The sequence below is a fragment of the Cyrtonyx montezumae genome, unplaced genomic scaffold, assembly GCF_038088225.1.
Source record: "Cyrtonyx montezumae isolate F1298 unplaced genomic scaffold, pur_monq_1.0 scaffold_7, whole genome shotgun sequence".
Taxonomy (NCBI): Eukaryota; Metazoa; Chordata; class Aves; order Galliformes; family Odontophoridae; genus Cyrtonyx; species Cyrtonyx montezumae.
The window spans coordinates 15,467,926-15,482,014 of NW_027072078.1; the positions used below are offsets into that span (position 1 = coordinate 15,467,926).

General features: G+C 37.2%; 1 protein-coding gene across 2 annotated transcripts in view; it reads right to left on the reverse strand.

Annotated features, from left to right (window-relative positions):
- The window catches only part of PDE1A (phosphodiesterase 1A), a 177,819-nt gene that overhangs the window by 7,946 nt on the left and 155,784 nt on the right, over positions 1-14,089 (reverse strand). For both annotated transcript variants that reach the window (XM_065750482.1, XM_065750483.1), the window contains 3 exons: positions 11,836-11,917; positions 10,129-10,249; positions 7,864-8,051 (listed from right to left, as the gene is read on the reverse strand). In XM_065750482.1, coding sequence (XP_065606554.1) covers positions 7,864-8,051; positions 10,129-10,249; positions 11,836-11,917 — 391 coding nt within the window. The remainder of the gene's footprint in view (positions 1-7,863; positions 8,052-10,128; positions 10,250-11,835; positions 11,918-14,089) is intronic.

Consider the following 14,089-nt stretch of genomic DNA (forward strand, 5'->3'; position numbering starts at 1 on the left):
AAAAAGATGAAGGATAGAGAGAATGGAAAAATCACACAGGGTAAAGTCTGATTAAAAAGAAAGTATGCCAGAAAATACAGTATAGGTTAAGAAAAATCAAGAAACCACAAATTTGAGAATTTTCACAGAGGAACTATTACTTTCGGTATTAGAATCTGTTTCATAAATTCAATTTCAGAATATGCATACCACTATAAAATACACAAATTCGTCCATTTTAAGAAGTGCAAGCATTGCAGACCGAACAATACTTAAAAAGAAGTGTTTGGGATAAAGACATTGAGAAATAAGGATGCATAGCTTAAATCAATGATTTTAATGATGTTTAATCCAGATACATTAACTACAGCATCTGTCATTCGTGTTATATTCTACCTACCTAAGGCTTTAGTTCCAAGAAACTGATTTACAATCTATATTTGCCCCCATATGGCAGAGCTACGAGAATTTTTCCTAAACTTCACTAAAAAAGAAATGAAATTCAATGATAAAAAGTTAATTCAGATGTAGTTCAAATGCACCAGTAAGCTGATGAAAGGAAAGCTAAAATGTAATTACACACACAAAAAAAAGTCAGTCTGAAAATGTAAGTTAAAATAATATTCTTATAAAATATGCTGAAGTTCCTTATATATATATTTTAATTCATTTAGATTTTCTTAGAAATGCTTTTTTTCTGAGCTTGGCATAAGCAAAAACTTGAGCTGGGTTTGCCCAAAGGCTTATTTAAAGTGCCTTTGACTGTACATTGACCTATCTGCAGTATTTTCATCTCTAACAATGTTTCTGACTTGGGTATTTGTTGTTAAAACTGTAACATTAATTTAGATCACACTACAAGAACTGGAACAGAAATATTCAGACTATGAAAGAGGCTCAGACAGTGAAAGAATAATGAAGATTCATGTGAGGCACTACTGAGTTAATGCCATTAGTATAAGAGGAGCAGACTGGCAGGAGGGCTGGACACGAGCATTGTATTACAGGGCAGAGCCTCTCTGGCTCCATCTAACCACTTTGGGCAGGGGACTGTGAGCCTGCAACCATCACTGCACTTCTAGGAAGAACAAGTTCCTGCACTTCTTTGGGCATATCTTACTACCACTGACCAGGGATGGAAACAGAGTATGGCAAATGAATGAGGTAACCTAGCATTTGCAAGATTAAAAAAAATTAAATAGTAGATATGCACAAAGCAAGTTAAAACATCACTGCTTATTATTTACTATAAGCATAATATTCATTTAATATATGCTGGTCACAATATTGACTTATTTGTTCTCATTCAGATAAAGGCAGGCAGTGAACAAAGGGCAAGCATTACTGTTGTTGCTCTTCTTGCTCTTTTTGTTGAAATTCTGGAAAAGTGCCTGAAGTCAGCCTTATTTACATATTTTCAATGGTTTGGGTTGGTTTTCTTTACAAGAACACACGCGCAATCATCAAAGTTTAATGTCTGTCTGTAAAACATCGCTTTCTCTAAAAGTGGTCAGTCATGTCCTTCTCTTTTGCACTTCTGTTCCAACTTCTGAAGTCCCACCATAATTCATTGCCCTCCATGAGAAGTAATAATGTCATTTGATAAGTGAAACACACCACTTGTGTGGTACTTATTTCATGTGTTTAAGATGGGATGATGGTAAAGTAATCTCCATGGTATGTCAAAGCTGTCAAGAGCTGTGATGCAACAGCCAAAACTTCCGAATAGCTGAAACTTTCTGGAACTCAGTAGTTCTAGATTTTGAGGGTTTAATTGTTTCCATTCACTTGTTGCGTTAACTACTGAAGATGACTTTTCTATGGCCTTTTGACTTAATGAAAGAAGAGTAGTACGTGGTGAATTTATATTTTTGGCTTAATAAGCATCTGTAAAAGTGGGTTCTTGAAATACAAACCACACTTATCGATCACAGTCTGTCCTTGGATTGTTTCACAGCTGAACATGAAAGGGAGGGGTAGCTATGAGCACTGCAGCACATCAAGAGCACCAGCTCACTGTCTGGAGCAGAACACCAGGACTCCGTTAATGGCAGCTACTGCCAGAGCACAGCACCCCAGTAAAACAGACGTATGTTGAATCACATCACTGTTTTCATTGCCTGTGTTGAAAAGAAGCTACAATTTATCCCTGGAAAGGCAAGATGTAGTGCACAGTTTTCCTCTGTAATTCACTAGTTCACTTTCACTAAGGATTTAATTACCTGATTAATTTTTAATTAAGGATGCCAGCTTTCGTTTCAGCTGGGAAGGAATTGTTTTCTTCAGATTGTTTGCTTTGACACTATGCTTTTAGTTCTAGGAGAAAAACAACGTTGATAACACAGTGATGTTTATAGTTGCTGCTAAGTGCTACTTTACAGAGCCAAGGCCATTCTCAGAAGAGTCCAAGGAGCTGGGAGGGAACAGAATTTGGATGGCTGACTCAAACTGGCTAAGGGGACATTTCATACCACATGACATCACGTAGGAGGAGTTTTGAAGGAGGCAGGAGCTTATTGCATTCTCCTCTGCTGCTCAGAGGGCTAGCTGGGCATAAGTCAGGGAGCAGTGAACAATTTCTTGTGCATAACTTTTTACATATTTTCATGTATACACATATATATTACATAATCAAAACTATTATTCTTTTCCTTTTCTTCATAAATAGTTTTTTCTCAACTCACAAAGTTCTACTTCTCCCTGATTCTCTCTTCCACCCCACTAGGAAGGGAGGTAGCGAATGAGCAACTGTGTGGTGCTAAGCCACCTGCAGTGTTAAACCACAACCATGCCGCTTAGTGTTATGAACTCCTATATTACCAAAACTGTCTGATTTTGTGGACAACGGGAACAAAGGACTGGACCCAGGATAACATGGGAAGGAATGCCATTTATCCAGATGACACATTCTCACATCTGCCATTTTAAAGAGAGGAGGAAGAGAGCAGTAGAAAACAACAAAACCACGCAGAAAACAAGGAGTGACCCTGATGCCTTTGATGTGCTTAAAAAAAAAATTTCCAGGAGTTCCAAACTACTGTGACTGGTTTCCCGTCCGTTTCAAAGTCAGGAATAGATGGCAGCAACCTACAGCCTTATTTAGACACTAATTCCTTTCACATTCAGCTTCTCATATGCAGATTTCATCACAGCTATAGGAATATAAAAAAAACTACTTCAAACCACATCGCTCAGTGGTGCTGGTTATCACAGCATCGTGTCATCCAGAGAACATAAAAGGATTAATTTGCCTTCAAAACTTTTTACTTAAGGACTTGATTAAAAATAAACTTCCACCTTTTAACTTCCCTTTTGCTGTTTAGCTCTAAGTGTAGGGATTCTAATGCCAGAACTCTGAGGCTTGGAGGACGAGAGGGACTGCTAGAAGGAAAGGTGCTCTGAGTCTTATGCAGAGGCAAGACGGCTCTGGTACATGGTTTGGGAAGTACAACATGTTCTTCTGTGGGGTTCAGTTATCTTTCCTCCAATCTGTTTTACAAAGCAAAACTAACAGAAAGTTTCCCCAATGCTCCTGGCTCAGCCCATTCACTGCACTTACTCAAAACCTCAGAAAAATTCTTCTCCCACTATTCTTAACACTTTTCTAAGTTATCTCGAAGGCTACTTGCAACCTAAGCATTCTAGCAATGCAATTCAAATCACTGTCTCTGGTCTTAAATGGGACTCCATTAGCCCTCTGAATTTATTTTGTGCAACAGATTAAAGCAGTCTATTAGAGTAGATTTCATGCGCCAAATTGTCAGTCGGATTCCATGACTGTCACACACATCCTCCCACCACACTAGTGGTGGCTAAATCACATTAACATGCTACCAGATTGTTGCATTTCAGCAGCTGTTACTCTCTTAATAAGGAGTCTGCGGAGATGATCTGTCAGACAAAATGGAGATAAACCCTGTGGTTATTGGGACTAGAAGGATGCAGGATTGAAAGTGCCTGAAGGAGGCCTGCAGGCATGATCCAGAGGTCTTTCAGAACAGGCATTTGTTATTCAAAGTTGCGGCCCATAGGGAAAAAAAATGGAAAAAAAAATGGAAAAAAAACTGACCCACACTGCAGAGACACAAGCTGTGTTCTTTCTGGGAACAATGAATAACACTGATGGTTGTATTATCTTGCAGTGGAACATCTGCATGCTTTAGCAATGGGCCCATCTGATTGGCATATGGTCCCTTGGTCTGTACACTACATTCTTTCCCTGTATACATGACCTGCAGTGAGTGCCCTAAGCTTTGTCTCTTTTTGCTCAGCTGTAAAGTCAAGATATTTTACGCTCTGAGTAGAACTGCATGACAGTTAAATCTCTCCAAACAAGTTGTCTCTTACAGGTTTCTCATAGGTCAATAACTCTCATTGCTTCAACTATCACACTTCCAAATTGCAGCATGTCCTGGAAAAAAAATAAATCAGGGAATAGAACAGTCTCTTTATCATTGTGTTGTGTTCAACAAAGACATTATCCGGTGATTAGGGGTTTGGAATATTAATTAAACATCAAGGCTTTCAAATTAGAATCCCAGATGTTTGATCATTATAGTAATTCCCTGTTAACAAAATTCCCTGAAAGGCCTAAGACACATTCTTCTAATTCTCCAGTGGTGAAAGGTTGAGGACCCTTAGGCTACAAAGTACAGAGCTCCTCTACATCAATTATACAGGACAAGGCTTTTTTTTTTTTTTTAAAGCAAAACAGAGCCATCTCATTTTGAGAGCTTTTTGTTAAGGAAACTCACTAACAGCTGCCTGGGTAGATGAATGGTTTCATTGCAAACACAGGCTTTCTCAAAATAAAGCACTTAGCTCCTTGCACCAAGCTGCTTACACTGTATCAGCAGTCTCACCAGGATCTTTTCATGGAGGGGCAGCAGCAGCTGAACCTATTGCATCTCCCATTAACAACCCCATCAGTGCGTTCTGGTCTCCTCTATGGAAAGGAGGGAAATCATTTACCTCAGGCCTGCAGCTTCCACAGTACCGCTTTCCAGCCAGAGCTGCACCTGTAGCCTTATCCTGCTAAGGTGAGAAGCTGAAGCAAATGCAACTCCTGCTCAGGAAATCATAAGTATTGTTGCTAGTTTTGGGGTTTTTTTGCTTGTTTTTTTTGTTTGGTTTCTTTTTGCGAATCTGTATCGCCATACACTGTAGAGACAACTTTACTTCTGAGTCTGTGAACTCATCTAGTTGTCTGGAAAAAGCATCTAGTGACTGCAAACCTACAGACAAGAATGCAAGTGGTCCTTGTAAAAGAATGAACGCTGTTAATCTCAGGCCACACAGAAGACATTTGGAGGTCTATGCTAACAGTCAGCCTGTCTACCGCAGGCATGCTGTTACAAGGCATGACACCATCTCAGCAACCTTAGCTCTTTATGTTTTGTAATAAATTACTTATTTAGGAATACCTACAGTAACAACAACATTCCTTCCACCTAGCAGCGATGTACTGGTATTCCTTCCCTGATTAGATGTTCCTACTAATTTAAGAATAAAATGCAGATTCATACATATGCCCAGAGCAACCTATATCTTTTCAACAAGCAACAAAGTCAGAGATACTAGCACAAGGTCCAGACAGAATAGGACAAGTTGCCCCCAAGTACAAGGTGTCACATAATACAATTACAAACTTAGTCAAACTTAAGTGCAGTCCGAAAGAAAATTGAAGCAGAATGAGTTCAAAATTATTTCATTGACTACTACACATTAATTCTGCACACTCTGATTACAAATTTTCAGCCTTAACAGAATACAGCTTCAGAGAAGATATACTGTAAATCCCAACCAACTGAGGAAAATTCTTTCCCAATTATGTGACAAGGAACATATGTGCTACTTTAGGTACTACTCCACAGAGGGTTACATTCTCTTAGTGAAAAATTATTTTATTCTTTTCCAGTAACCCTTTGTGCCCATATGTAAAGTGGATGTAATATTAGTTTGCAAAAACATGAATGGAAAATAACTTCCACAAACCAACAAAATTCTCCCATAGCTCTTATTTAAAAGAGAACAAACAACCCTTAGTGCTCGTGTACTCTAACACAATGGAAAATGCAGCAATGACAGCAGAGCAGCAAGGTCCTAAAGTACAACAAGTGGGGGTTTGCCCAAACACAACAGATAGCACAAAAACAAAGGAACAAAGCTGCTTACCTTCAGAAAGCCTCAAGCACACAGGGATCTCCAGCAAGATACCCTTGCCTCCACTGCCAAACGGTAAATGAGGTCTGGGAAGGGGTGGATCCTAGCTCACCCCTTCCAATCACTCAGGTGCATGGGGTTGGCACTGCCTTCCCACCAGGTGCGCAATCACTGGTTCAAACCCTGACTTAGCATTTTCTACAGTATTAACAAAATAGAAGCCTGTACTAAAAAAATATTTTCACATATGAGGTCCCCCAGAATCTAACCAAGAACCCTGAATGTCCTCATGCTATTCTACCTTTACAACAAGTTCTTTCACTTACTTATCAGTTTTCCTAATGAAAATTCTACCGTAATTCTGTCCAGGAAATACCTAAACATACTTCCTCAGTTGATGGAGGAAAAGAAGAGGATCTTGAATGTTAACAACTCTCACAGTAGAAAACATGCCTGACTTCTTGGATTTGGATCTTGCTGCACTTTATAACAATATTGACTGCATGGAAAAACAATTACTTACTCCAGAGAATTCTTAAACCTCTTGCTGTGAGAAGCTCTGTCTTTTCAATGGCTGTAATGGACTGTTTTACCTGACTGAATCTATCAGTAGTTTATAGAGCACTACAAAGTACTGGAAATTAAGGAGGAATTATCTTTTTAAATATAATATAACATAACAAAAAACATAACAATGCACCAGAATGCTGATGTACTAAAATCAAAATGGCTAGTTAGTAGTAGATACAAAAGAAGCTTGTTCTTAGTATTCTCTTAATGAGAAAATTCACTTTAGCACTACATGAGATTTTAGCATTGCCTTCAAGAAGCAGCTGCTGGATGATGGTATGAAAGACAAGGCTGGCACTTGAGTACCAATGGTACTTGGCACATGAGTACCAATACGCCATTCCTTGCAGCCAGTGTGAGATCACTTAGGATGAAACAAGTCCCAGCAGTTAAACACTATACTAAAACATCCCAGGTGCTTACTTAGAAACAGCACAGTCTGTGTGGATAATGTGTTCCCAAATGGCATTTGATTAACATGGATCAAGGTTATAAATTGTGTTCACCTGACAATCATCAGAAATCATTTTACTTAGATGACTGCAACCCCAGACAATTTTCAGGTATGGCTCATAAATTAAGACACATGATGCAGGTTTGGCTTTATTAACTATCAGCTGGCAAATCAGGAGTCATTTTCAGCCTTGTTTGTGTCTAATACACTCTGTAATTGACCAAATCTTTCCATTCACTGGGTCATTTAAATAACAGTCTACATCATAATCCCAAGAAGCATTCAATACTAAATTTTGTTCCATACAGTGTAGAACAAACAGCATTTCTAAAAGAAAGTATATCTTCCATGTTTTTAAAGTAATGTGATAGCACTTTGAACTATTGATTCTGGCTTTTACGGTGGATGTCATTATCAGTTATGATTAAACATGCAAGAATGCACGTTTCTATACCAGTCCTCTAAAGATAAGCTGAGCAACACAGGGCCTTATTGTACAGGCTGTATGATTTCCTCTCATACCCTGACTACTTACATCTCCTTATACCTCCGTGCACCTTATATGCAGGGTCATCTAATCAGACATGAAATAAAATACGTGAATATAATTATTTGTATAGGTTAAAGGAAATTAAAAAATAAACTTAGGGGAGGTCTTAGGAAGTAATCTATGAAAACTTCTTCTCAATATTTCATACCTTCTACTGCTAATTCCTTCCATCTTTCCTTGTTTGCTTGAATTATCTGCATCAAGTTGTCTCTAAAGCTTCTTAGGTCTACAGTTGCTAGGGAATTTTCCATGTGAGCCGCTCCATCACTTGCTGTACTTCTAAAATTGTGTCTTCTTTGTGCATCGACGTTGCTTAGTGCTCCCAAATTATTCTGGCTGGAGAAAGAAAAAAAATATCCTAAGTTATATACACAATAGAGCATTTTTAAAAATATATAAACAGTTATTTTAAACCAAATTATTTAGGACCTGCATGTAATCACTATGTAGAAATGAGTGTCTTCACCAAAGAATGCCTAAGATACAAGACATTTCCACAGCTCATGAGGCTGTAACTTGAAAATTATTCTTGCCAACCTTTTTCCAGGAAATCTTTGAGGAAAAAAAATCAAAGTTACAGCTGAAAATACATTACTAATACCACAGAATCACAGAACTGTAAGTGTTGAAGGGATTTCTAGAGATCATCTAGTCAACCTCCCTGCCAAAGCAGGCTTCCTAGACCAGGTAGCACAAGTAGGTGTCCAGGCAAGTCTAGAACATCTCCAGAGAAGGAGGCTCCACAGCCTCTCTGGGCAACCTGTTCCGATCTTCGTCACCCTTAACAGGAACAAGTTCTTATGCACATTTGTGCAGAACTACCTATGCCTCAGTTTGTGGCCATTTCCTCTCATTCTATCACAAGGCTATTCAGTTTGTGGCCATTACCCCTTGCCATATCATCACACACTGTTGAGGAGAGTCCAGCCTTGTCCCCTTGCCTCCTGCACCATAGATATTTATAGACATGGAGTTGGAGTAGGTTGGATCCTGAAAGAATGTTTATAGAGTTGTTTTGGAGCAGTTTCTTAGCTGTTTTTAAACAATGAATGGTATCGGGGGGCTCACAGGAAAGATATATGATTGTTAATTGTTGTGCCATTTTAAAAAAGTAAGACATGACAAGATATGCTACATAAATGTATTTAGTTTCAGCTTAAAATTCTCTTCATGGTACAAGATTTTGACTGTAGTCAAAGTAGGATGGAGTGGTAATAAAATGCAACCGTTCTAAACAATATGTAAAAGAGAAATACTAAGAGCATTACTATATTAAATTTAATAAGAAAAAAATGGCTTTAGTCACTACTTAAGTGCTACTGTAGCTATTCTACCAGTAAGATAAGGTACAGGCCAAATTGAATATTTAAATATGAATATACAGATACATGTCCAGGTGTAATAATAAAATGAGGACTCTTTTATTTTTATTTTTTTATTTTTTTAAGGATTAAAAATGAAACTTATTTCTGGCTTTGCACAGGTAATCACATCAACCAAGATTGTTTTGTAGATACTTTCCATCATGATGCAAAAATGAGAAGCTTGACAGCCAAAAAACAAAAACAAAAAACAAATGCATCTTATTTATAGTATATTTAAATTTCCCAAATGGAATTTAAGATAAATCAATTTTGTATCAAGTGTATATATAAAATAATACTAAAATAGGAAAGTGAAGAAGGAAAGTGATCTACTGCATCCAGGCCGTGTAGTGATAGGAAAAGTGGTACTGGCTTTAAACTATAAGAGAAGGTTTAAGTTAGATATGAGAAAGAAATTCTTTATTCAGAAGGTGGTGAGACAATGAAAGAAGTTGTCCAGAGAAGCCCCCATCCCTGAAGGCATTCAAGGCCATGTTGGATGGGGCTTTGAACAACTTGATCTACTAGAAAGAGTTTCTGCCCATGGCATGAAGGTTGGAACTGGATGGTCCCTTCCAAGTCAAACCATTCTACGATTCTATGAGTATATAACAACAACAACAACAACAAAAATAGAAAAGAACTGAAGCTGCCTTCGCCACCTCAACTTCCAATTGTCTGTCAGAAATCAAACAACTGTCAAAATTTTAATGAAAAAGGCTTAAGGATAAGAGAAAAACAAAAAAAAAGATAATAAAGGAAAAAAATGCTGTTATTAAATATGTGGTAGAAAAAGAATTTATATTTTATGTGTTTATAAAATCTAAAAATGTGCATTCTGCTCTTTATTGTAGTTTTGCCTTTTTGCGCACAAGATCATCCACAATCAATGGAGGAATAACATACTGCAAATACAAGGTAGAACCACATGATGGCATTACTGTATAGCTGTTTATATTACTTTTCCAGCTACTGAAAGTATTAAGATAATTCTGAGAAGAACATTATGTTAATTTTGTCAGTTCAAAAATGAAGCAGTGTATTCATACCTGGATGTCCCAAATGCAGGACTTTCAGATTTTGATGCTTCCTCTATAAGAGGCATAACAATTTTCTCCATCGAGTCCGTAAGAAGAGAAAATGTTGGTTCTACTATGAAATCAATGAAACCTGAAGGGGAAAAAAAAAGAGAACAAATCAGATATTACATTTTCACAGCTTTCAGTACTAAAAAAAAATACTTGGTGTCTATCTGATTTTATTACCGAATATCCTGAATCAATATATCAGATATCATTCGTCTAATGGAAATCTTAGGAAAAAATGAAAAAATAAACAGAAAAAAAACCAACAACATAAAACAACTACTGAATTCATGTAGATATAACTAGACAATAATTATAGCTTTTCATTTCTTTTTCTTGTAAATTTTATGCGCTGCAGAACACACCTACCATTTTGAAATGAATATTAATTATTGAAGAGAAGGGAATCAAAGCTGAGCCGAGTAACTGGAAGTCATACTACCTCCTTTACCATACAGAGCTTCTTGCCAAGGAGTTAATACTTCAAAATGCTGTTTATTATTCTGTAGAGGTAAAGTGTTATTTCACAGTATGTAGGAGTGTTCTGTCAAATCAGTGAAGAGAACAAGTAATATCCCTAGGAGACAGCATTCATCCCACAGTTCTGAGATGTCAGCTCTGAACAATGTCTTTTACATTTTAAAGTGCTTGTCAAGGTATGGAATGACATAGTGAGAGAATGAAGCATTATTCTCTGCTGAGCACTTAAGAGAAAAGAAAAAAAAGTGAAGAGAAAAAAAAAAAAAAGCTAAAATGTGAACTAGCAATGGATTTCCAGGAGTCTTCATACAGCACAAAGGTGAGCAGTGGTGCTTCAGCCTAGGATCCAGCTTCCTTTCTGCAGTAGGTATGATGCTTCAAATCCCGCTCAAACAGAATAAAGGATGCTCTGAGTGACAAGATCAGACAGGATGACATGCTTCAATTCAAGGATAAGACACCTTCACCTGTAGAATCTCAGCAGGAGTTCTGCATTCACTCACATAAATATGTACAGCTGTTAATTAATGTGGCTTCATATAATATGCATCTAGGGTATGTCCTTCTAACTAGCCCCAGTAATTTTTACCAATTTTTCTTTCATTATTATTGTTGAAGGAAGTGGGAGAGCTAAGACCTGCATTTCTGAAAATGGGAAAGAAGTTTGGCTATTGCTGACCAAAATGCAACTAGAATTTATGAGAATAGAATGCAGTGGTCCTCATCAGCCCTGGTACGCTTTGGTACCATGCCATGCCAGATCTCCACAGTCCAGGCATCTGAAGTATGAATTAGCCTTAGCTGAGATGCACTTACAAAACAGTACCAGAGTTTCATATTGTAACACAGATAAAACTTTCAGGTTTTTAAGCAAGAGCCAACCTGTCTGAAGGCATGATCTACTTAACTGTAAAATACATACAGTATAAGATAGACTGATGTCCTGTACTGTGGTAAAATCCTCTACTACCTAAAGCCTCTCTGTCATCACACATGCTCAATAGCTTCATATTCTTTTGGGATAAGCATATTGCTGTTTTGAGGGTGGTTTTGTGAACAAATAGGTACAAAGAAATACTTTCCATATGATGGGATTTTTAACATTTAAAATTCATAACAGGTGTAGGATAGATACACAATATAACATGCTTGTATGCAGGGAAGAAAAAGAAAAACACAACTTTCCATTACCTATTTGGGACTGAGCTACCAAAGTAGACTTGCGGTCGCAGAGTGGGGAAAACTGAAGACCTAAAGCAGCTTCCTTGTCTCCCTGCAAACAATGTAACAATGTTTAATATTATAAGTATATACTTAATAGGTTGAAGGAGAGACAAACAAATCTAAACACTGTTAGTATTTATTTCACACTTTCTGACTTTAACTCACTATCACTAGCAGCCATTACTGTGCTGCTGAGGACAGAAAAAAGAAGCAAGCTCAATATCACTAGTAGTATGACTTGTAGAAACCTAGTTCAGAAAGTATTTAACATCTAACACCTAGAAAGGCTTCTTTTGTCGTAAGTCTTGATGGACAGTGTAGTACAATCTTCATTTTACAGCATGGTAGGCCAACCAGTTTGCAAAGCTCAGAAAGACAATCTAGTGATGTGAAAAGAATTAACAGAGAAATCTTTCAAAGGAGGATATAATTCGTGTTGCTGGATAAATTTGGCTCCCAGAAACACTAACACTGAACACTGAGTAAAAGTTGGTCTTTCAAGTAAAATAGTTCTACATGTTACATTAGTCATGCAGACTGCTGTTTCATGATCATCCAGTGGGGAGATGTACAAGGACATACCATGTTTTGCAAAGATCTCATCAGAAGCTGATCTATGAAGGTAGCAGTACTGATCCCCCTTAGCCTTTCTATTATATCACTGAATAAGATTTGGAAAAAAATTGAGAACTATGAAACTACTTCAGTCACAAAACAGATTGTGTTTCAAGTGAGATTTTTATCTCTATAGTTTTTAAATATTACAACCAACTGTTCATATTAATTTGACTTCATAATATAGAAGAATGCAGGTTCACATGAGCAGTGCCCGTGATATCTCCATGCAAATGCAGGTGCCAGATTGTATTTCAACATGAACAGAGTTGTTGTAACAATTTCAGTTATTGCAGAAGATAGAATTTTAAAGTAATATTAATTTTGCAATCTTCTCTTAACTATGTATTGAAAAAGAGAAAATTTCATGCTTGTGAGGAATCCATTTAATTTTTTTAGGTTTTCAACTTGTTCTTTATCCAAATTATGAACTGCTCCACAACTAAAGTAATACATAATTAATACTTGAATATCATATAGCATCAGGTATATCATAAATTGTAATAATGGACACAGCATTGATACCTAAATTGATAACAAGAATCTCTCAAGACTTAAAATCAAGATAAAGAGTGAAATAAAATATTTTCTCAGGTGAACTTCCATGCTTTTGGATTGAGAATGGATGAAGGCATAATGCTGTTAGAGCTGTAGTGCTTCCTTGTGTGACTTGATCTACATATTCTTTAATTTTGAAGTTTTTGGGATCAGTGGATGTATTTACTTTTTAAACAAATAACTCAGATTTTCCTTTGCACACTCTGTAGTAGTTTTTAAAATCAAAAAGTTTGGCATTTTCCCTGAAGTTAACACTGGAACATTTTAATTATTAGCTGCAGTTAACAAAGCTTTTTGGCGAGGTGAATGTTTGCTTTTTGCTAGTGCTCACTACTTTGAAAGCTGCCTAGTAAAACATTGTTTTCTTGGTGGTAGTTTCAAGCTCTGCTGCTTTTTTCTGCAAGGCACTGGAAGTAGTTTAATTATTATTTTTAAATAAAAGGAAGACTTAACACGTGATCTTGGCTTACACAGATCTCAAAATCCCAGAAATTTCCTGCACACATAACTCTGGTCAACAGAGCAGAGGAGACACAACCAAGCCAGAGCATGTAAGAAGCAGGAGGCCTTCCATGTCTGTGTCTGCACTGCAGCTCTGTATGTAGTTACTTTATCGCACTTTATATGTGTTGGAACTACTACACACACTTGCTGTTGTTTTTAGTCACACCTATAAAGGAAGATTCAATTCCTTTGCTATTCTTCTACAGCCTAAGAGAGTTTCACATTTTATACTGTGGAGCTGCAAAAATACAGATTTGGTGACTTAATTCTATTGCTAGATGCCTACTCACATCTTTGAGCAGTTTATCTGTGATCATGTTACTTCTTCTAATGAAAGCATAGGGGAACAGCTAAAACATGAGCTAACCTTAAGCACTCAAAGACCAGTGAATATACTGGTTACCTGCTAATGCTACATCCACTTGACTGGACACATTGCCTCGTTGTCCTAAGGGCCCTGTCTAGTCCATCTCTCTACCTCTAAACTGTTTTTACAATTTGTCATTTCTGACCTTTTCAAGTAATATATATCCATGGTAGTCTG